The sequence below is a fragment of the Solanum dulcamara genome, chromosome 10 (assembly GCF_947179165.1).
Source record: "Solanum dulcamara chromosome 10, daSolDulc1.2, whole genome shotgun sequence".
Taxonomy (NCBI): Eukaryota; Viridiplantae; Streptophyta; class Magnoliopsida; order Solanales; family Solanaceae; genus Solanum; species Solanum dulcamara.
The window spans coordinates 3335271-3356786 of record NC_077246.1 but is presented as its reverse complement, the minus strand read 5'-3'; the positions used below and the strand labels follow the sequence as shown (position 1 = coordinate 3356786).

At 30.9% G+C, this 21516-nt stretch overlaps 2 protein-coding genes across 2 annotated transcripts; one reads left to right on the top strand and one right to left on the bottom strand.

Annotated features, from left to right (window-relative positions):
• The first annotated feature begins 360 nt into the window (after positions 1 to 360).
• On the top strand, positions 361 to 4971 carry LOC129871497 (zinc finger CCCH domain-containing protein 32-like). Its single transcript, XM_055946423.1, has 3 exons — positions 361 to 577; positions 1761 to 1871; positions 3234 to 4971. The coding sequence occupies exons 1-3, from the start codon at positions 506 to 508 to the stop codon at positions 4731 to 4733; spliced, it is 1683 nt and encodes a 560-aa protein (XP_055802398.1). The 5' UTR covers positions 361 to 505; the 3' UTR covers positions 4734 to 4971.
• Positions 4972 to 16246: 11275 nt separating this feature from the next.
• Positions 16247 to 19343, bottom strand: LOC129870530 (uncharacterized). Its single transcript, XM_055945342.1, has 2 exons — positions 18748 to 19343; positions 16247 to 16572 (listed from the first exon to the last, which is right to left on the bottom strand). Exons 1-2 carry the CDS (start codon positions 19270 to 19272, stop codon positions 16414 to 16416), a joined length of 684 nt encoding a protein of 227 aa, XP_055801317.1. The 5' UTR covers positions 19273 to 19343; the 3' UTR covers positions 16247 to 16413.
• Between the last annotated feature and the right edge of the window lie 2173 nt (positions 19344 to 21516).

The window sequence follows — 21516 nt, the reverse complement described above, 5'->3', positions numbered from 1 at the left end:
TTTTAAAACGCAATCAAAAATTTATAGTCAAAAATACATTTAAAGATAGATTTTCAAATTTTAATCTAAAATCCATGGTCAAACCTAACTAAGTTTATTTACTTACAAGTACCTTTAATATAAAAGCTATACTCTTAACCCTAATATTTAAGTCGGGACAAATTTGAACTAATCAAATCAGTAGTTTCTCAAAGATAGGTTAAGCAAAAAAAGAATTTAGGGGGAAGTAATGTAACATGTCCAAATCTACAAGGACCTATGACGCAAAAAATCCAAAACTTACAAAAAAAACCAGAAAGCGTTAGCTTCTATAAAACTTTGAACACCATAATCACCCTCATACCCTACCCCCACCCCCACACCACCCCCACCCCTACCCCACCCCCACCATATACAGGTGTTGTATGTATATGTGTATGTATAGATATATATTCATTGTTGAGGGTTTGGTATTTGATCGAGTTATTGAACCTCAATGCTTTGAGAATTTTGAACATTTTGATCAATGGAGGAAGAATTTCGGAAGCGGTTTACTGATTGTGTATATTTTTTAGCATCTCCCCTTACTTGCAAGAAGGTATATCTCTCCTTCTTCTTTTTTCATTTGTATTTTCGTCGAATTTCTGATTTTTTGGTGAAAAAAATGGTGGATGAATGCATTTTTCGTATGAATTTCTATATGGGTATTTGTTAAACTCGTTGATTATCTACATTGTTAATCTGGGTTTCAATTATTATTTTTTGCTGTATGTAACTGTTCATGAATTGGTGGAAAAAATGGTGGATGAATGCATTTTTCATATTAATTTCTATTTGGGTGTTTGTTTAACTTGTTGATTATCTGCAATTCTAATCTGGGTTTCAATTTATATGGTGTGTTTTTGTTCTCATTTTGAAACATTCTAAAAACAAGTTTAAGTAGGATATGTTAGTAGTTCAGTGTAGTATTAGCTTGTTAGTGAGGGTTAGATTCCTCACCTTGTAATCCCTTGCCCCATTTTTCCCGTTGCCTATACACAATTTATTCTGAAAAAAATATGTACTTTTTGTGGAATTTCTACTTTATTTTTTCTATTTTATGTAATTTTCTTGCTATTTATGTTAGTCCTGATATAATTTATATGTTAAATTAATATCTTAAACTTTGTGTTTAGTAAACAAGTTGTATGAAATTGAATTAGTGTTTGTGTGTGTGCGCGCCTTGTTAGATGTGTTTTTTTCAGGATTAGGGTGCATTGGTTTGTTGGATTTTATGTGGAATGGTTAAATGGTGAGATTATGCAAGGGGAACTCAATGGATTGAGGATTTGGGTGTTATGTTAAGTTTTTTAGTGAATTGAGTCAATGATCCTGGTGTGGTTTGCTGAATTCGTGAATTCAGTTAGTCGTCTTCATTTAGTTTGCTGTATTGGCACTTTTTCTTTGTTTAAGTTATTATTGTCTTTGGTTGTTTCTGTATTTATAGTTTTAGTTTTCCAGGTCAAGTCTAATAAATTATGCCTTAGAGATGATGGAATCACAACAATCGGAGTAGTAGGTCTCAATACAATGAACATTTATCATTGTTGTTTAACTTATGCCACCAGTATCTGTAATCTTAGATGTTTTTGTTAGCTGTGCATTCGTGATTCATCATTTCAAGTATTGTACCTGACTCTGGGTTTTCCTGACATGGATAGTTTTGTTTGTGTGCGTCTTGTCTCATTATTTGTAGTATTGTATCTAAGAATCTGGTTTTGTGATATGGATTTCTGTTCCAGGGTATGGAATGTGAATATCGACATAGTGAGATAGCAAGGCTCAATCCCAGGGATTGCTGGTACTGGCTGGCTGGAAGTTGTCTTAATCCAACATGTGCTTTTCGACATCCGGTAAGTACAAACCTGTCATAGTTTGAAATTGAAAGTTGTGCTGATTTTGACATATTATTATTACTGCGAAAATGCAACAAAATGAGATATGCTTTTGCTTTGGCTTGAATTATGTCTCTCAACTTAAAAGTTTGAGTTCAGACATGTTTAAACTGTTTCATATATCGAAATTTAAGAATATTAGTGTTAGTCTATAGGGTAGGGTGACTACAACTTGTCTGCAGTCTGCCTAAGCTCTAGAATAGTAGAACCACTACGACCTAAGAAGTAGGAAAGTGCTTCTTCAATGGGTAGATAATGCATTAGTCTTTATCTCCTGTTTCGATCATCCTATCGAAGAAGCACTTTTCCTACCATCATGAGTCAAGAAATATAGATCTCCACTAAAAATTACTGACTCCTCAAGGTCTTTTTCAGCCAAGAAAACGAGATACCTTCTTGTTAAAGCACTTTTCTTAATGACCTGAAGTCCAAAAATATAGATCTCCCCTAAAATTTACTGGCCACTCGAGACTTGTTTGTGTCAGCCAAATCCATAGCAACCATTTCTCGGGGAAATTTTAAGTTTTAACAACCCTAGAGCACAATTTCCAAATTCTTTTCCTGAAAAGTGTACAGTGCAACACCCTTTAGGAGCTCGAAATGTGCAAATTACTGATTTGACTAACAATCGGTGCAATTATTTGAAGGTGTATGTGTTCAACATCTCTTGTTTTATTTACTAATAAGGGCTCATGTTAATTCTTCTGGTGGAACTGAAAAGAGGCTTTTGGGGGGGTATAAATGAGTTAAGTACCTTGAGACTAGTTAATGAGGAGGGATAGCTTAGTTGAAACGACCACCCACCTCCAACCATGAGGTTGGGAATTCAAGTCACCAAGGGAGCTAAGTGGATGAAGTTCAGTGTTGGGCAGGGTGGTTTGGGAGGTGGATTTACGATACTCCAAGAAAAAAATGAAAAGTACTTGGAAACTGATTGTTAGATCTTCCACGGTCTGAAGGTTTTTGTGACTTAATGTTATGGATTACTTGAGGATCTAGTAAAGAAGAAATTAGATGCTTTTAAGCAAATATTTGGCCTTGGAATAACTGGTAAAGTTGTTGCCATGTGACTAGGATGTCACAGGTTCAAGCCTTGGAAACAGCCTCTGGCAGAAATGCAAGGTAAGGCTGCGTACAATAGACCCTTGTGGCCAGGCCCTTCCCCGGACCCCGCGCATAGCAGGAGCTTTAGTGCACCGGGCTGCCCTTTAATTTGTCTGACCTTTCATTTCCTAGTTTCTGAATTGACTTAAATTGCTTCTTGAACTTGTTATTTTAAAGTCTTTGGACGTGCTAATTTTTCTGTGTCCGTTTTTTCAGCCATTAGAGAGCCATGCTGAGACATCATCTGAATTGGCTCCTCCACCCAACAAATCTGCAGTGCCTGTTAATAAGACAAATACGCCCTGTTACTTCTATTTCAATGGCTATTGCAATAAAGGTGAAAGATGCTCGTATCTGCATGGACCTGATGATGGTACAATTGCATGGAAATCCTCAAAAGTAGCTTCTGAAGTCCCTGATGAACCAATAGCTGAGAAGAAGACTACTGCAGGAAGTGAACCTGGTCCTTCAGCAGGCGAAAAACATCCCGATTCTTCTGAAATGGGGCCCAAGGCAGCAGCAGATGAATATATCAAGTCAAAAGTGGATCTCCATTTGATGACTAATAATGTTAGTGAGCAGAGTGCTTCTCATGAGACTTCAGGATCTCCTTCTGAAGAAGCTACTGCAGTCGGGTTAGATTCTTTAGTCCCTGCTGAAGGCTTTACCCAGGGAGGATCCTATTTGTCCCCCAACCAGAGCTCAGACGAAGAAGTGGAGGAGAACGTGGAGAGAGAGGAGTGGCTGGAATCATCTCCAGGTTTTGATGTTCTTGTTGATGATAGAGTAGAAGGTTTGAGTCATGATTATGAACGTAATTATCTGATGCATCATGATATGGAAGACAGGGAGCTTGATGAACGGTTTGCTGGATATGATTTTGAGAAAAACCTCGAGTATGATCCTGCATATCCAGATACCGGAATTGTGTCCGACAAAGAACAAGACGCTTCTTATTATAACTTTGAGAATCATGAAATGAATGAACATGTCGGAGTCATCCCTATCCCTGCTCTTGGAAGACAAAGTGTATCACGTAAAAGAGAGTTGCCTAGAGAACTGGCTTTTCGTGGCAGAGGCAATGTTGACCTCCGGGACCTTCTGAAGAAGCGACGAGCCAATGAAAGTGATTCTCCAGATCACTTGTCTAGAAGGCTTGACCTGTCTAGGTCGAATGTCCATGAGCAAGTCAGAGACAGGCATTATCCACAGCATTCCCAGTGGATGCCTCAAAGACGGGCTTCAAAAGTGGAAAGCAACGTTTCTTTCTCCCCCGGCTTTTTGGACCGCACTCGTCTGGAGGGTGCCAATCGGCTGAAAAGGTTGAGACAGTCTCAAGGAAGCAGTTACAGACAGCAGCATTTCAAGGACAGGAGACGGGACCAGTCACGGCCTTTTGCAAATGAATCCCCTAGGAGGAGGATGGCTTCTAGGAAGAGATTGACTGAAGAATTTCCAAAGATGTTTGCAAATGAACCCCCTAAGAGGAGGATGGCTTCTAGGAAGAGATTGACTGAAGAAGTTCCAAAGATGTTTAGTGCACCCAAGACTCTAGCTCAGATTAGAGAAGAAAAGAGGAGAGGAAAAGAAGATGGAAATTCTCTTGAGGGAACAGGTCCATCTGGAGGAAGTAAAAGAGTAGATTTTTCAGGTCCAAAACCCCTCAGTGAAATTCTCAAAGACAAAAGAAGGCTGAGCTCAGTAGTGAGCAATTAGTAGAATTTAAAGGTTTTGATAAAAACTTAGTTTTGGAAAAGCTTTACTGTAGCTTGGTGCAAAGTTTTGTACAATTTTCTGGATTAGCATTTGAAACTTTACAACTTTTTTGAAATAGCTAAATCATGGATTAGTAGTAGAAGAAGAAATTGTGGAATTGAATATTACAGGTATATTGGAAAATAGCCTTTTTCCTATGAAAAGGCATATTGCATATTCTGATTAATCTCTTTCAGTAGATAGACACTGCTGCTTGAGCCGAGTATCTATCTTAAACAACCTCTCCACCTCCTTAGGTAAGGGTGCAAGATTTGCGTATACACTATGTACCCTTTGAAGATTCCACTTGTGGAATTATACTGGGTATATTGATTACTATGGGGTGGTTAAGAATCTTTTGGTAAGATTACATGTGTTTCTATATTTACTTGCATTATTAGTTTGGTTGAATTAGTCAAACTCATTATTAGTTAAATTCAGAAAAATATACTTCAACAAATAATATGTTAAAGAAGATATATGAGATTTGTAGGTTATACATTATATTATTTTGAAGAATTGGCATAGTTACGTAATATTAGAGACTTCCCAAAATAATAAAATCAATCACTTCGAAATGATCTGAAAGATTCAAAATAAATAATCATTGTATTTGCTAGCGACATTTTATTGCTTAATAATTTTTTTCATGAATGCTAATTTTGTATTCAAAGATGGCTGCTACTTTTACACTCTAATTTTGACTGTCCTCAAATTAACTTTTATTTCCTCAAAATTGGTTTACTATCTTCATATCCAACATATTGTCCTTTTTGAGGTAGGGGTTTTCATTTTGTGTTCAATATTTGTATTGGACATGATTAAATATGAATTTCTGTATTATAGGGCTTATTTTTGATAGTAGCACTTTCAATTAAAATTTTATCATTTCTAGAAGCTTAAACTCAAGATATCTGATTAAAAATTAAGGGATCCAACTGCAATCAGTATCTAACATATTAATCACAAGTTGAAATTAGATTATCTAATTTATAATGATGAATTACTAAATCCAAACTTTGACTCTGCAAGTGTATGTTAACAATAAGGTATTAGTGAAAATGATGTATGTATTATTTTTGGTTAATAATTCTTTGCTTGGTACATTTATTTGGTAGTTGATTAGAGTTATGCAGATATTAGTAATATAGGAATATAGTTATGAGAAAATTTATTTATTATTTTATGCAGGTTTTAGTTATTCATGTAATAATTAGTCTACCTTTTATCCTGTATAAAATAATATATGGTTTCCTCATAACGTACACATGTATTAGTTGTGCGGGTTTCTAAATTGCAAAACAAATATCGTATTAAATTTACTCTTTATATATGAATAATTTACCTCCTAACTAAATACCAAACATAGCTCACCTCCAAACTATCATTTGGTAGTTGATTAGGAGGTGATTTATGCATGAATAAAATTTTACGCTCTCAAATTACCCTTAATTACAAATAATTGTTCATAAAAATAAAAGTTTAGATTTTCAAATGAACTATTAAGAATTCTCGATCATAATATACTAATAATCTAAAAATTATATCCAATTTTAGTGTATATTAGTTAAACATTAAAACTTTTCCTCATGACCAAATTTATAACCTTACTAACAATTTCACTTTCTATATTTCTCCCTGAAATATTTTTACAATATCGATATATATATAACTTATATCGAACAATTTTTTCGAGCATACGCAATAATTTTGGTGTATAACTTATATCGAATAATTTTTCGAGGATACGCCAATAATTTTGGTGTAAAAACTAAATTAAGAAAGAATTAATGGAGTTGTGTCAAATATTCAATCAGTTTCATTAATTTCAAAGGGCAAACAAGTAATTTCAAACATTACTACAAAATCAAATGTGAAATTCATTTATTTTATGATCACGTCGTTGTCCAACTTAATCTTTAATATCTTATTTCTTGTTAGTGTACATCAATGATTGAACCAAATTCAATAAAAAAAAATCACATAAAAAATAACTATAGATAATTGTTCACAAAACATGAACTTATAACATGAAAATAAAATTTATTACCTGCTTAATATCAGAGCATACAAGCTAAATCCTAAAATTTATAAAGTTTAGTTATATATACTTGATTAGTATAAGAAATTTTAATTATATCATCAGTTCATCCTTAGTTGTTATGTACAATATGAAATTAATCTTATTTTTAATGCCATTCGAGCCTCATTTGCCAGAATAATATATTATATATACAAGGTTAAAACTTTAAAGTTAATATTACAAAAGTCTAATCTTGACTTCTTCATGTACTTGTATTTTTTATTATGAGTTTCTTTAGTGAAATTTTGGCTCCCATATTAAACTATGATCACCAGTATAATTTTGTTTTAATAGTAATATTGTATATAACTTAAACTCAATCTAATAATAGACCAAAGATAGTGTAATTTATGATGGTATATATTGTCAAATCTTCAAAACCATACCACAAATTTCAAAGGGCAAAATTATAATTTCAAAAACACTATACAAAAAAATAAGATATGATTAATTTTGTTTATATATATATATGATCACATCATTGTCCAACTAATCTTTTCATATATTATTTCTTGTTTGTATATATCAAGATTTGAACAAGTATATTTTGACTCAAAATTTCATCAAGAACCCCATAAAAAAATTTAGACTAAAGTTTCTATATGGCTGATCAACCTCCATCTCTTGGAGAAATGTTACCAAGATCAGAAATTTCATTTAGAAGGCAAGGTTCATCAGGTTTAATATGGGATGATAAATTATTATCTGGAGAACTCAAGAAAATTGATCATCAAGAAGGTGAACAAGGCAAGAAAAAAGAAAAAAAATCATCAGAGCCAAGACCTATTAAGTCTCGTGCTACAGATAACTACATGCAACCGTCCATAGATCCTCCATCTCCTAAGGTATCTGGTTGTGGTATTTGTGGTATTTTTGGGAAGCCTGTTGATAAATCTCAAAAAACTAGAAAAAATAATGTCAAACGTAAGTCTTAGTATATATTTTGGTGAAATTTATTAATTACATCTATGTTTGTTTTGTTATATATCTATATATGTACTGTGTTTCTTTTTAAGACATATATGAATGAATCATGTTTGTTTTTTTTGGTTTGTAAGATGAGACTTTTGTTACCGTTAATTTATATCATATCTTTCATTCTTTTTTATGATTATTATGCTCGAGTCAGATTGTACGATAAATGAAATGCAGTTTCTTTACATAGCAAGAATCTGAACAATAACTATCAATTTCCACAACTTCTTAATGATCCTAAAGTTTTTGTAATTGTAATCAGACTCAAATGTTCACCAAATAAGATAGGGGAGAAGGGGAGAGGGAAGAAACAAATATTATTAAGCAAAAAGAAATGTTTATTTAGTCAAAATGTCTCTATAACAGTCTCATTTGTTATGAGATCTTTTAGTGACTAACTGTTATACATGTATATTTGATATTTAAATCTTATTTAGTTGTAATAGACAAAAAAATGCAAAAAATCTAATTTTTCCTTTGGTAATAATATAAACAATGAAATGAAAAATGCATGTTTTCAGAAATTGTTTTGTATCTCTTAGCCATTATATTTTTTTGGTTGATCATTAGATCATCTCTCTCTCGACCATCAAGATGGAAAACAAATATTGGTACTCGTATTTACATCAAATCATATAATTAACTTATTATGGTTATATGATTAATAGATGAGAACGTATATCATTAACCATGGTTAAGTTTAAAAAAAAGGTATAAAGACTTGTCATGTATTTATTAATTTAATTAATTGCCTTCATTTCATATACCTTTTTTCAAATTTTGCTTCATAATACAAACCTTTTTTTGTAATTTGTGATATTACATTTACTTTCTTTATTTTAATTTTCTGCAATAATTTTTTAACCTATATATTGCTATATTTCTTTTCTTGTGTGAAGATGTTTTTATTTTATTTTATGCATATAACAAAGATAGCCATTCTTGAATATTAAAGACAACTTGAAGGTTCAAGAAAGTTGTGCTTTTCTTGGTTTTTTGACTTTTTGCTAACAAGTTGATGATAATTGAAAAATTCCAAGTTTGATCACCTAAAATAAAACAATTACAAGTATTATTTATTGTGGACCTTTGGTCTTATTTTGTGGAAACAAATATCAATCCGTATCAATTTGTTTCTCATATTTTAACTTGACACAAAATTTAAGAAAGTGAAAAAAAAATGAATTTTATGATCATAAGCTAAAAATATATCAAATGTATCAAAATGTCATTTAATCTTGTGATCTTAAATATACCATATGGAAGTTGGAATTAAAGAATTGTCAAACAAAAAAAATTAAAAAATAGACTAAAAAGGTAAAACAAAAAAATGAAAATGAAAAAAAATACTTAGCAATATAATTGACATTGAAATTATGTTATATTTTAAAAAGGCATAGGGGAAACCGAAGGATGAAGTGGTTATTGAATATAATAATTTTTTTATAGATATAAAAAAAACAGGTCATTTTCATGATAGATATATAAACCACCCAATTCCTAATTAAAATCCATTAATTTGTTGCCTTGTTGGCTGGTATAGTCCACATATTATAATATTACAACCTGTATGGGTCTTCTTTTAGGTAGAATTGTCCTACTTTAAGTAAAAATCATCTTGAAGTGGGGGAGGTTTAGGTTTGAACAACCCCACTAGTAGTATATTAATAACCAAAAATTAATTAAGGATTTAATTTATACAGATAACATAAATAATTTTACTTTAATCGAGAGTTTATCAAAAAATATATTAATTCTTACCTTTATAAGGTAAGGGTAATTAGCCTTCTATATCACTATTCTCTCCGAACTTTATTTGTGAATCGAAATTACACTAAATATATTATTGTTATTGTTGTTATTGGTATAAATAACATAAAGGATTTGCACATTATCGGTGTAATTTAATTGTTATAGAGGTCTAATTTAATTGTTTATTATGGAGATTATGCGTGCAGAAGATGTCTATGAGTTCAATCGAACCCAATAATTTTGAGTTAGATCAGATTTGTGTGTGTGATAAAATATCTACTAAATGTATATGATATTAAATTTCAGACCTAGTAACTCAAAATATTTAGTACATTTATGGCATCCCAAACTCATTAAGTTTAAATCTTAGATCTATCTCTACTTATAAATATCTTTTATGAGTAGTAACTAGATTGTGTGAATATTTTTACATAGTTGCATGGGGATAGACATATAAATCTATCTCGATCCAAATTCATGGCACGTATTATCCATGCATTTTATCCCAATAGGCCTCACAGATTTGTTCTTGGGCTACGACATCATCAAATTCAAAAGCATGCGTACCTGAAGAGGGTCGATACCCTCAACTATCTTAGGAACTTGGTTCCTTAGTTTGATGTTTTAAATGTAAACAAAAGGAACACAAAGATCTTCTTGTGGAAAACCTCCTCTCTCAAAGGAGTAACAACCACACTTTCTATTATTTTTCAAACTCAACTTTTTATGATTACAAACTAATAATCAAATGAACTAACTCTAGCACCTAACCTCAAAACAATTCCCTAGAACTATTTTTCTAACTCTCAACTCTTACAAGAAGTCAAACTCGCTCCTTACAATAAAGAACTCTTAAACAAACAAAACAAACAAAACACAACGACCTAACTTCTGTTTGCTCAAAGAACAGCCTCGTTGGATGCTTAATGCCTTTAACACAATTTGATCTTTATGCGTGCAAAAAGGTGAAGAACTCTGTATAACCTCTCTGCCGTATATAGAAGCAAGGATTTCGAGTCCTCCTTGAACACAAATTCTGAAGGATCTCGAATCCTACTTGGACACAATTTTTGAAGGAAAAAAATAAACTTTCCTTTTCCTAGTTTGGTTGCAAATACAATTTTTTGGACTTGTATAGTTTACTAAAAATAGACTCTTTCCAAGAATAGATATTGCATCATCAAAACATAGTTGACACGTGTATTATACTCTCCAGTACCATATGAACTTGTGTTATACCTTGTAAAGCTCTTCATTTTCCTTTGATATTTTGATGTAGGATTAGTCTAAGGTGTCATGTACGCCATTTCTTCAACAACTTGTCAACCAAGAGACTTGCTAGTCCCTCTGCGACCTGCCCTCGTTGGTTGATCGACCCTTTGTTAGAGGCGTCACATATACCCCTCCCTCTCCACTTAGAGGCTCAGTGTCTTCGCTAAGATTATGCCCCACCGGCCACCACACTACTAAAAACAGTTCAAAAAATGATGGAAATATTAGCGACGGATTGCGTCGCTCAAAAAAGCAACGGACTTTGAGACCCTGTCCGTCGCTTTATTTTGTATATATATTTTTTAAAATTTTTTTAATAAAAAGCGACGGATAGGGTCTATTTATCCGTCGCTTTTTTGGCGGATTTTTGCGCCATATATAAATATATTTAAAAAGTAATTATAAAATAAAACTAATGACGGAGTCTGTCGCTTTTAATTGAAAATAATTAAATATTATTTAAAACTGGCGTCTCCGTCCATCGCTATTTATTACATTTTATTTATTAATTATTTTTTAAATAGGCGATGGACAGTGTCGCCCTGTCCGTCGCTTTTTTGGTCAAAATGGTGGTCAACTACTTAAAAAAGCGACGGACGACACTGTCCGTCGCTCTTTCTGAAATATTTCAAACCAGTTGCCCGACTTTTTCTTGTTTTCTTTGCTCTCTCTCTATCTAAACCCTCTCCCTTCTCTCTAAAATTTTGACCCCCACCCTCTTCGCCGCGTCGCCGTTGTTTGCCGCCTCCACGCCCTCCCCGTCGCCGTCGTTGTCGTCGCCTCTCCCCACCGTCAGCTTCTCCGTATTGTTAATAATAAGGTTAGTTAGTTTAGGGTTTTAATTTTGAAAAAAAAATTAATTTGTTCATTTAATTTGTTTAATGTATCTTTCAAGAAGATACGTTCTAATAGTTGCACCATATATGATTGCGTTCTTGTCAAACTGAATCTTTATTTTCTATTTACTTGAATCTTTATGGTATGACTCTTGGTGAGTTGATATTTTTTCCATTCTCTAAATTGGATTTGTTGTTTTTTCGTTTAAGTAATTACTCTTGTTGTTCGAGTTACTCATTTTTCTCTTTCACTGCTGGTCATTTTCATAATTTGGTCATGTTTCTTAAAATCATTAACCTCTGAAATATTTCCAAGAAAATAGGGATCAAATTAGAATCATTATTAACATTAGCTTTAGGATTACTCATCAGTATCTCACTTGTTGGAAGGTTACTAAAACTGCACAAGATTTTTCTATTGCAACTCATGAGTTATTCAGGCAAGCTAATGAAACGTTTGATCTAGCAATGCCACCTATTCAATTTCCAGAGATTCATAGCAACCCAATGTCTTCGTCAAATGTAAGATGCAATATAATGTATGAATTTAAGTTCACTCTTCATAATTTGGCCATGTTTCTTAATTAATTTCACTAATTCATGACAAACACTTGGTCCAAATTTAGAACTCTTTCACAATCTGGTCATCATACTTCTAGCCAAGAATACGCAAACTTTAAAACTTAATTAGATTAATTTAGGTCTTTGCTTTGATTTGGATTGTTTTTGAATTAAATTGTGAATATAATATAGAACTTGAACTTAGAACTTGAATTGTGAGCTTGAACTTAGAACTTAGAACTTGAAATTTTGTTGACTTTAGAAATCTTGTTGAATTGTAGTCCTTATGAACTAATTAAGCTAATTAATTAGAGTTAGACAATATTCAAAGTCATGAACTTAAACTCTAGTAATTTTGAAGTTGAACTTTGAAATTTTTAGGTTTGTATATGTTTGAACTCTTTAAACTTTAGAAGTAACTAGAACTTAGAAGTTCATGTGATTATTAACTTGAACTTTAGATACTTGAATTTTAGGAACTCGGAACTTTATAAATTATTTTGGTTTGGATAAATTTTGAACTTTTAGACTTTAAAACTAATTAATTAGAACTTTATGTTGTCATGAAATTGAACTTTAATTAGATACTTGAATACTCGTATTTTAGAACTTTAATTTGTATATACTTGAAACTTGTAATTTTGTTCTTATTTAACTTAGAACATCATACTTGAATTAATTAGAACTTGAATTATTTATAATTTGAACTTAACTATAAGTTGAATTTAATTATTATATGAATTAATTAATTATAACTTGAACTAATCATAACTTGAACTTAAGTATTATATGAATTAATTAATTATAACTTGAATTAATCATAACTTGAACTTAATTATTATATGAATTAATTAATTATAACTTGAATTAATTAGAATTTGAACTTAATTATAAGTTGAATTAATTATAACTTGAACTTAATTATTATATGGATTAATTTAATTATAACTTGAATTAATCATAACTTGAACTTAATTATTATAACTTGAATTAATTAGAATTTGAACTTAATTATATGTTGAATTAATTATAACTTGAACTTAATTATTGTATGAATTAATTAATTATAACTTGAATTAATTAGAGTTTGCAGACTCGATGAATTGTAGTCATTATGAATTAATTAATTAATTAATTAAGCTTGAATATATGTAATTTTGTAGATGGATCATCGTTTGTGGATATATAACATGCATTATGAAGTTGGTGGTGGTTTGAAACCAGAATTTATTGACGGTGTAAGAAGTTTTATCGATCATACCATGACACTTGATGTTTTTAAGCGAAATGGATTGGTTAGGTGTCCTTGTCGTGAATGTAGGTGCTTGAAATTTTTTAATCCAAATTGTCTAGCTGGCTAAAGAAAGCTAGGGATGATCGGGCACCTTCGAGTTGGATGTTTCCTCATATATTTGAAGAATTATACCGGTATTGGGATACCAAAAAATTTAAGATTTTGTCCGATCAAGAAAAAAAAGCAAGAGTCAGCCTAAATGATGGCTCGTTGCACACCGGAGGTGCAAAAAGTGTTGGTATGATTCAGATGGAGATGGTAAGGTTTTTAAATTTTAAGTTTACATTCATTTTCTAAAATACATTATTTGACAAAATAGTATTTCATTAATTGTATTTTTATTTATAGAAAAAAAAATTGGGACGCACTCCCTATCGTCATGAAGTCTTTAAAAAGACTCATGTGAAGAAAAAAAACTAATGAGTCGGATCTGGATGAGTGAGTGGAGGAAAAGGTCGAACGAGCCTATGTAAGTTATTTAACATATAATGTATAATATATTTTGATTCTAAGTTTTATTTTTAATATATATATATATATATATATATTGATTATAACTTTTATTTTCTAATATGCAGTAAGATTATGAGCGGCACGTACATGAGGTGGGAGATTCGGTTCAGCTAACGCCTGAACAGTCCACTCAAATTTGGATAAAAAATGTGGTTGGAGGCAGCCACAAGGGCCGAATATATGAAATGGGCTCTAGGAATAATGTACGACGACTCCAATCAGGTTTAGAAGGTATTGGATCGTCGCGTCAAGCCGAGGCCATTGACGGGGTTCAGATAGCTGCAATGTCTCAGCAAATTGCAGAACTTACATGCGCATTGGCAGAATCAGAGAAAAGAAGGCTCGCGGATCAAAAAAGTATGAATGAATAAGTTGAGCAAATTAAAGAACAAGTGCTCAACCTCGTCCGTCAGCCTCCGCCCCGTTATTCAAGAGGGTCCACTTCGGATGATTCCGACGATATTGATGAATATATAGCAAATAGTCCTTAGGGTTCCCTATGTTAGTTTATAAACATTTTTGAAATTTTTTGTTAACTTTGAAACACTTTAAATCGTTCTAAATTATGATTTTATTCATTTTAAGTGTTTAAGTATTTTTGTTATTATGTATTATGCATATTTTATTTGTTGTTATTTGTGTTAGAATGAGCTGAATTGAATAAAAGTGAATTGAATTTTGATTGCAGGTGGGCAGCAAAAACTGCAGGTTTCTGCTGTAAAAAATGTTGCAGAAAAGCGACGGATAGAGTCCTTCAGTCCGTCGCTTTTCTGGTTTTTATTTTTATATTTTTCTAGAAAAGCAACGGACTAAAGGACTCTGTCCATCGCTTTTCTTCAAAATTTTAATAAGACCAGTAAAAAAATAGTGACGAACGGAGACTAATAGTCCGTCGCTTTTTATTAAATAATTACTTTTTTTAAAAAAATAAAAAGACGTAGTCTGTAGTTTATATATATATATATATTTTTTTTTAATTTAAAAAATTAGGGGCGACGCAGTCCGTCGCTTTTTACGGCCCTGTCCGTCGCTCTTTCAAAAGCGTCGAGCAAAAAAACTACGAAAGTGACTGCGTCGCTTTTCCGTCGAGTTTGACCAAAAAAGCGACGCAATCCGTCGCTTTTTTGCGTCGTTTTTTGACAGTTTTTTAATAGTGCCACCATATCGAGAGAGTGTCCCTCTCTAATTCTATATTTGTTACTATCCAAATTCATGACATCTATTATTCTTTTTGCCCAACAGAACTCACAAATTTGTCTCTTAGGCTATGCCAGCATCAAGCCTAAAAAGTATAAAACATAGTTTTCCTAAGGCTTAGTATATAGATTACTCCTCAAACTTGTATGAAATTCCTTTTACACACCCTATTTTCAAGAGCTACAAGCCAAAAAGATAATATGGAATAATTACTTGAATGTTGGCATCATTAAATAGATAGTGATAGAAAGTGTAAACAAGAAAAACAATACCAATTTGGAAAATGAAATGATGGTTAAAATCTAGCCACTAGTGGTTTGTATTTTAGCAAAAGAGTTCTTTTCCCATTTAAGTGTCAATGCTAATAGACCCCTAACATACAAAGCTTAACTACTATATGGACCTTTATGTCAATTTCACATAATTCAGTTCATTATTGAACCATTATTATTAGCATAAATACAAAATGTATTTTCTATAAAACCAAAAAGGAACCCTTTTTAAAGTAGAAAAGAATGCGAAAAAAATTAAATCATTTTGCATGAAAACCAAGAAAATATTAAGAGGCTGTTGATCAAAAATACTTATTCGTACTTAGTATTTATATTAAATCAGATAAGTTAATTATAAGTGTCATAGATTTGATTATTATACAAATTATATTACAAAAAAATGAAAAGCAATTTTAAGCTGAACAAGTAGAGTTATAACTTCTTCTTTTTAGCGAAAGTATAAATGTTGTCATTGTTGTGTATAGATCTTTTTTCAATTGTTTTACTTACATAAATTACTCCTGCGTAAAATAAAATTCTACAAAAGATAATGAGTTACGCAAATTGGGCTATCGATGTTAGATACTAGACAAATTATAACATAGAATTACGTAAACACACACAGCAATGAATTGATTGTAAAGAATGAATTTACGAGAAACTTCTCTTAAATCGTCACAATCATATAGCTTAAAAAAGAAAGGAGAAGAAGAGGTATATTTTAGGATAATTGCATATTTTTTTCTTAAAAAAAAAATTAAGACATATACACACTTCATCTCAATGAATTTCCATTTACAAATCTAAAAATAATTAAGGAAATTTCTAAAAAAAAGTGATAAAAATCACAAAAGTAAAAGTATTACTACCAAAATAAATAAATAAATTAGGACTCAATGGTCCTTTGGACTTTTGTCTTGAAGACTAATATATAAATTTTTTCCATTGAGAAATAGAGGAATCCACCTGTGGAGTGAGTAACATATGACCCAAAACTTGAGCCCACTATGCAATGCCAGGCAGGCCCATATATTTTATCAAATTCCTGTTGAAATTTGTCAAACAAAAATCTCATTAGAATATATATATATATATATATATATATATATATATATATATATATATATAAACATAAAAAAATAGTTACAAACATACGAACTGTCACTTTTCCGTGAGTTTCATACGTTAACTATCAGTTGTTCCTTTTTCTTACATCAACTATCACCATTTATGTATTAAAACATACATAGTTGAGTAGATGGTAATAATTCTGGTAGGAAAAGGAAACAATTAATAGTTGAGTTAATCAGCTTTGAGGTTTGTTTTAATGCATAGACAGTGATAGTTTAAGTAGGAAACAGGAACAACTAATAGTTAGGGTATGAAACTCACAAAAATTGATTGTTCATGTGTTTTTAATTAACTTTATCGGTGTATTTTATTTTGATGCAATAAATAACCTATCTTATTTTTCAAGTTACCAGTATGGATAGTTATCTGTATTTAATTTTGAGTGATATTATAGTGTTATAATAAATCTTTTATGTTGTCGAAGGGGTAATAACATTTGTAGTCCCTACGTTATCGATCTAAATTCTGATTGGAGTCATTATGATATCTGGCTAGATAAATTTAATTTTTAATTAACTGAAATATATGCTTTCAATTCTTTTGTTTGTGAATATTTGTAAATTTACCATATTATTAACAGCTCCATTACTTAACAATTACAATAATAATATATTCACTGTAATTTCAAAAGTAAAATTTGAAAAAAAATAGTGTGTACGTAGATCTTACTCCTACCTTGAGTTCCAAACTTAATTATACATATATTTTGTTAAGCATGTATTGTTACTCCATAATTGACAACTAGCTTATGATCAAATATATAATATTTAATTCTTACAAATATCAACTATTTGGCTTTTGTTATTCACATGGGATGACTAAGAAGTGAATAATAATTGACAATTAGCTACATGATTAGAGATACATTATGCTATTATTAACATGTAATTTTACAATATTTTTTTTAATATGGTCTAGCTAGCATTCAATCAGTTGTCTCAGATCTGATTGACAGGTTTGCAAAGATGTGTTAATTTGTCTAACACTTACATGTGCCATAAAAATGAGTAGATGAGTAAATGTTATTTTATTAAAAAAAAATCCTTTATTTTTTTTCCCTCAAAATGAGTAATAACTATTGAAAGATATTTTAGGAAATTGTATAGATAATTTCTTATAGAAAAAGAAACCTATTTTAGACGATATATATTTGGATAAAATAATAATATGCAAAAAGGATTTATAAAGTATATGAATAAATAGAGAGAGACAGAATGAGAAACTTCTTTTAGCTATATACGATACGTGGGTGGAGTTGTTTCTACGTACATTTGATTTAATATAATTTATGTTTAGGGGTCGAAAATATATATTGATAGTATAAAAAACTTACATTATCTACGTATTCTAAGACGTTATAGCACTTTGTTTTCTACATGTTATAGGTTACCGAATTAGAATTACGATAAAAATTGTATAATATTTGCAAGTTATCTTAACTTAATGGAGGAAAAATTATAAATTATCTGTGCACTCAAGTTAAACTTTTTCTCAAATTGCATAATTTTTCAAATAAGAATTTGTGTAAAAATTCACAAGGAAAATCCACCTAGGACAAATAGACATTTCCTTCGCCTCAAATTATCTGTCATAGTTTTTTAAAATAGTTATCTCAAATTATTTGTCATTTTACAAGTTCAAAACCAAAATTAATTACAAATTATCTGTCATAGTTTTTTAAAATAGTTATCTCAAATTATTTGTCATTTTACAAGTTCAAAACCAAAATTAATTACTATATTTTTCCATTTTATCTTGAGTAGTAATTGTTTTTGAACATGATAAACACATCAATATAGTAAATATTTAGTGAAGAGATTATATTTTAAGATATAAATAAGGGTAAAATAGGTAAAAGACATAATACATAATATGCACAAATAGACACTTATGTTCTATGTGGCATAATACACGTAGAACACCACGTATGACACAAAATTGCTATGTAGAATGTCATGTAAGACGAAAGATAAATACGACAGTTAATAGATAAATACGACAGATAATGCCATGTAATATTAAATCTATTCTTAAGGGGTATGTATAAAAAATAAATACGACTGATAATTTGAGACGGAGGAGGGAGTACCTTTTTCATGCTATAGGCCATATGTTTGGAACTGAATTTCTCCAAGCTATCATAAGTAGTTCTTGCACATTTAAAAGCATGAACTTGCATAAATCCAGGCATGTCTGTGACCAATACTTTAACTTGAAGAATTGCAGCCATTGATGCCACATTTAATTCAACATGTGTCACTGATTTTCTTGTTCCAATAATGCAAGAAGCTGATTTTCTTGATTCAAGAATTGGATTTCTTGATGATGCAATTTCCTTATTAACAACAACAACTTGTCCTTCGATTGATGAAACTGATTTTCTTGTTGTTTCTCCTTTTGTTGTTCTTGTTGTTGTCATGACAACATTATTTTCGCGATACGTTTTCGATTTTCTAAGGGGCCATCCTTTTGATATCCCTTTCTTTAACATGGTTGATAAGTCTGGTTCTGGCTTCGGCTTCGGCTTTGACTTTGACTTTGGATTTCCTGTGTCTAAGTTGTATACATACATGGATCCTTTGTTTTGCTTCTCTCCCATTGTTCTTGTTGCCATTTTTTTTTAGGTGGGTTGAGTTTGTTGATTGGTATTTTGGTGGAATGAGAGAAGAAACCATGTATATAAATCTTGAAGGGGGGGGGGGTGTTGGTTAGGGTCAAAGGAAAATACATTTATTGAAGACCGTTTAAAACAGTTTGGTGTACAAAGTATCACACGTTGAAAAAGTTCAGGAAAGAATTGTATCATGTAGACGATCTACCCTAATACAATTTATTAATAACTATTTTCATTGCTCAAACTCAACTTATAAATTACGTGAAGATAATTTTACCATTGCTTCAAGACTCTCCTTCAAAAATCGTCTCCTTTAGTTGATTAGAGCATAGTAGTTGATAAGCATCAAAGATCGACCAAAAAAAATAGTACTCTGTTAAAATCACTTAAATGTCCTTAATATTAGTATTTACGAAAGATATAAATAGTGAAAGATAAATAGAAAACGAATTGCCAAATTGGAATGATTGAAGGAATTAAGAATTCTGCCTTGGAAAGGGTGTTGAGAGGATTACAAAAATAAATAGAGAAATGAGAAAAAAAATTATTTGTCATATTAAAAATGCTTATTAATTATATATTTAAAAGCTTTTAAGTTTGGAATGCTAAATTTATAATTGATTCTAACTTATAAGATTTTTTGAATTTATCAAATACGTAAATAAATCAGAAAATGTTTATAAGCTCGCCCCTATTCTTTTTGGAGTCATCAAATTCAAAATGAATATAAATCTTATTAAAGATTAAATATAAACTTTTTCAATATATACACAAATAATTATATTGAAATAAATTAAATTATTCATAAAATTCGTTCTAGATATGCCACTAATTATAATCTTAAAAGTTAGCTCATAAAAAGATAAATATTATGGTCAAATATAGTTTGATTGGATAGTAGGTAAAGGGTTAATCAAAAGTAGCAAAGCATGTGTTATTGCCTATAATTTTGGATAATAAAATGGTGGTATTGTTTAAACATGATTTGATGTATTTTTGACTCTATTATAATTAGTCTTTAGGGGCATATTTGTTTTTTTTCCCTAACCACATACAGACCCCCTACCTTCCCCCGCCACTCTTAATTACTATTCATGGATCCCATTTTTTTTTATGTCTGATATATCTATTGGAATAAATTAAATTTGAATATTGTGTATTATAAGGATTATTTATGAGGGTGACGTTGTTAATATATTTTTTTATTATTTTTACAGCTTAAATTTAAAATTTTTGATAAAAAAAATAAAATCTCAATAATCTATCATAATTCAGATACCTCATTTCCTTCATCAAGCCTTTACTTGTTGAAAAAAAAGCATTGGTACTTCATTTTTGTTTTCTCTATTTGTTTATGTGTAAATTGATTATGGAAGATTGCATCTATTTCTTTATATTTTATTCTTTGTCCACTAATAGTCATGGTGGAATGAATAAAAATATTTTTTATTTTTAGTTAAAGATTTCAAGTTTAAAATCTTGAATATACAAGAAAAAAAATATCGGGGATTTACAAGAATGATAGATATAAAAATTGTGGGTGATTTTGAACTTTTGACCCTATTTGTTTTATTTACCGAGGACATGACCTTAGATAGGAGGGTGTGGAGGAAACATATCAGGGTAGAAGGCTAGTACATAGTGACATTATTCCCCCTTATCCGTAGGCGTATTAACGCATTATGATTTCTTGTACTCTGATTTAGGTTATTTATGTTATGTATGCTATGTTATCTTATGTTATTTATGGTATTTATGCTATTATTTGACGATATCTACTGTTTTTTGGTGCTTTGATTATACTATTGTTTGGAACTCTTCCGTTATCTACTTTTCTACTTTTCTACTTTTAATATTCTTGTCTGACCTTTTTTCCTATGCTTCTATTGAGCCGAGGGTCTTTCGGAAACAGCCGTACTACATTGGTAGGAGTCAGGTCTGCGTACACTTTATCCTTCCCAGACCCCACGACGTGGGATTTCACTAGGTTGTTATTGTTGTTGTTGTTGACCCTATTTGCTTTATGAGCATAACTTCAAGGTCAAGAAATTTTGCGTATTGACTTTGATGTATTGTTCATAGAGCAAGTGAAAATCAAAAATTCATGATGATTTATTTCCAAAGTCATTAGATGTAATTCTTAATAGAAATTAGCGTTCTCTTTTTAATAACTTTACGTAGTATGAATTTGAATTAATTGAAAATCTTACGTAGCTAGGTATCGAAACACCAAATTAAAAACAT

Excerpts from the sequence above, each read along its gene's own strand:
- LOC129871497 (XM_055946423.1), top strand. The coding sequence starts at position 506 with ATGGAGGAAGAATTTCGGAAGCGGTTTACTGATTGTGTATATTTTTTA. Across the intron at positions 578-1,760 it reads CTCCCCTTACTTGCAAGAAG|GGTATGGAATGTGAATATCG; the intron begins GTATATCTCTCC and ends TTTCTGTTCCAG. Across the intron at positions 1,872-3,233 it reads CATGTGCTTTTCGACATCCG|CCATTAGAGAGCCATGCTGA; the intron begins GTAAGTACAAAC and ends CCGTTTTTTCAG.
- LOC129870530 (XM_055945342.1), bottom strand. The coding sequence starts at position 19,272 with ATGGCAACAAGAACAATGGGAGAGAAGCAAAACAAAGGATCCATGTAT. Across the intron at positions 16,573-18,747 it reads TGGCCTATAGCATGAAAAAG|GAATTTGATAAAATATATGG; the intron begins GTACTCCCTCCT and ends AAATTTCAACAG.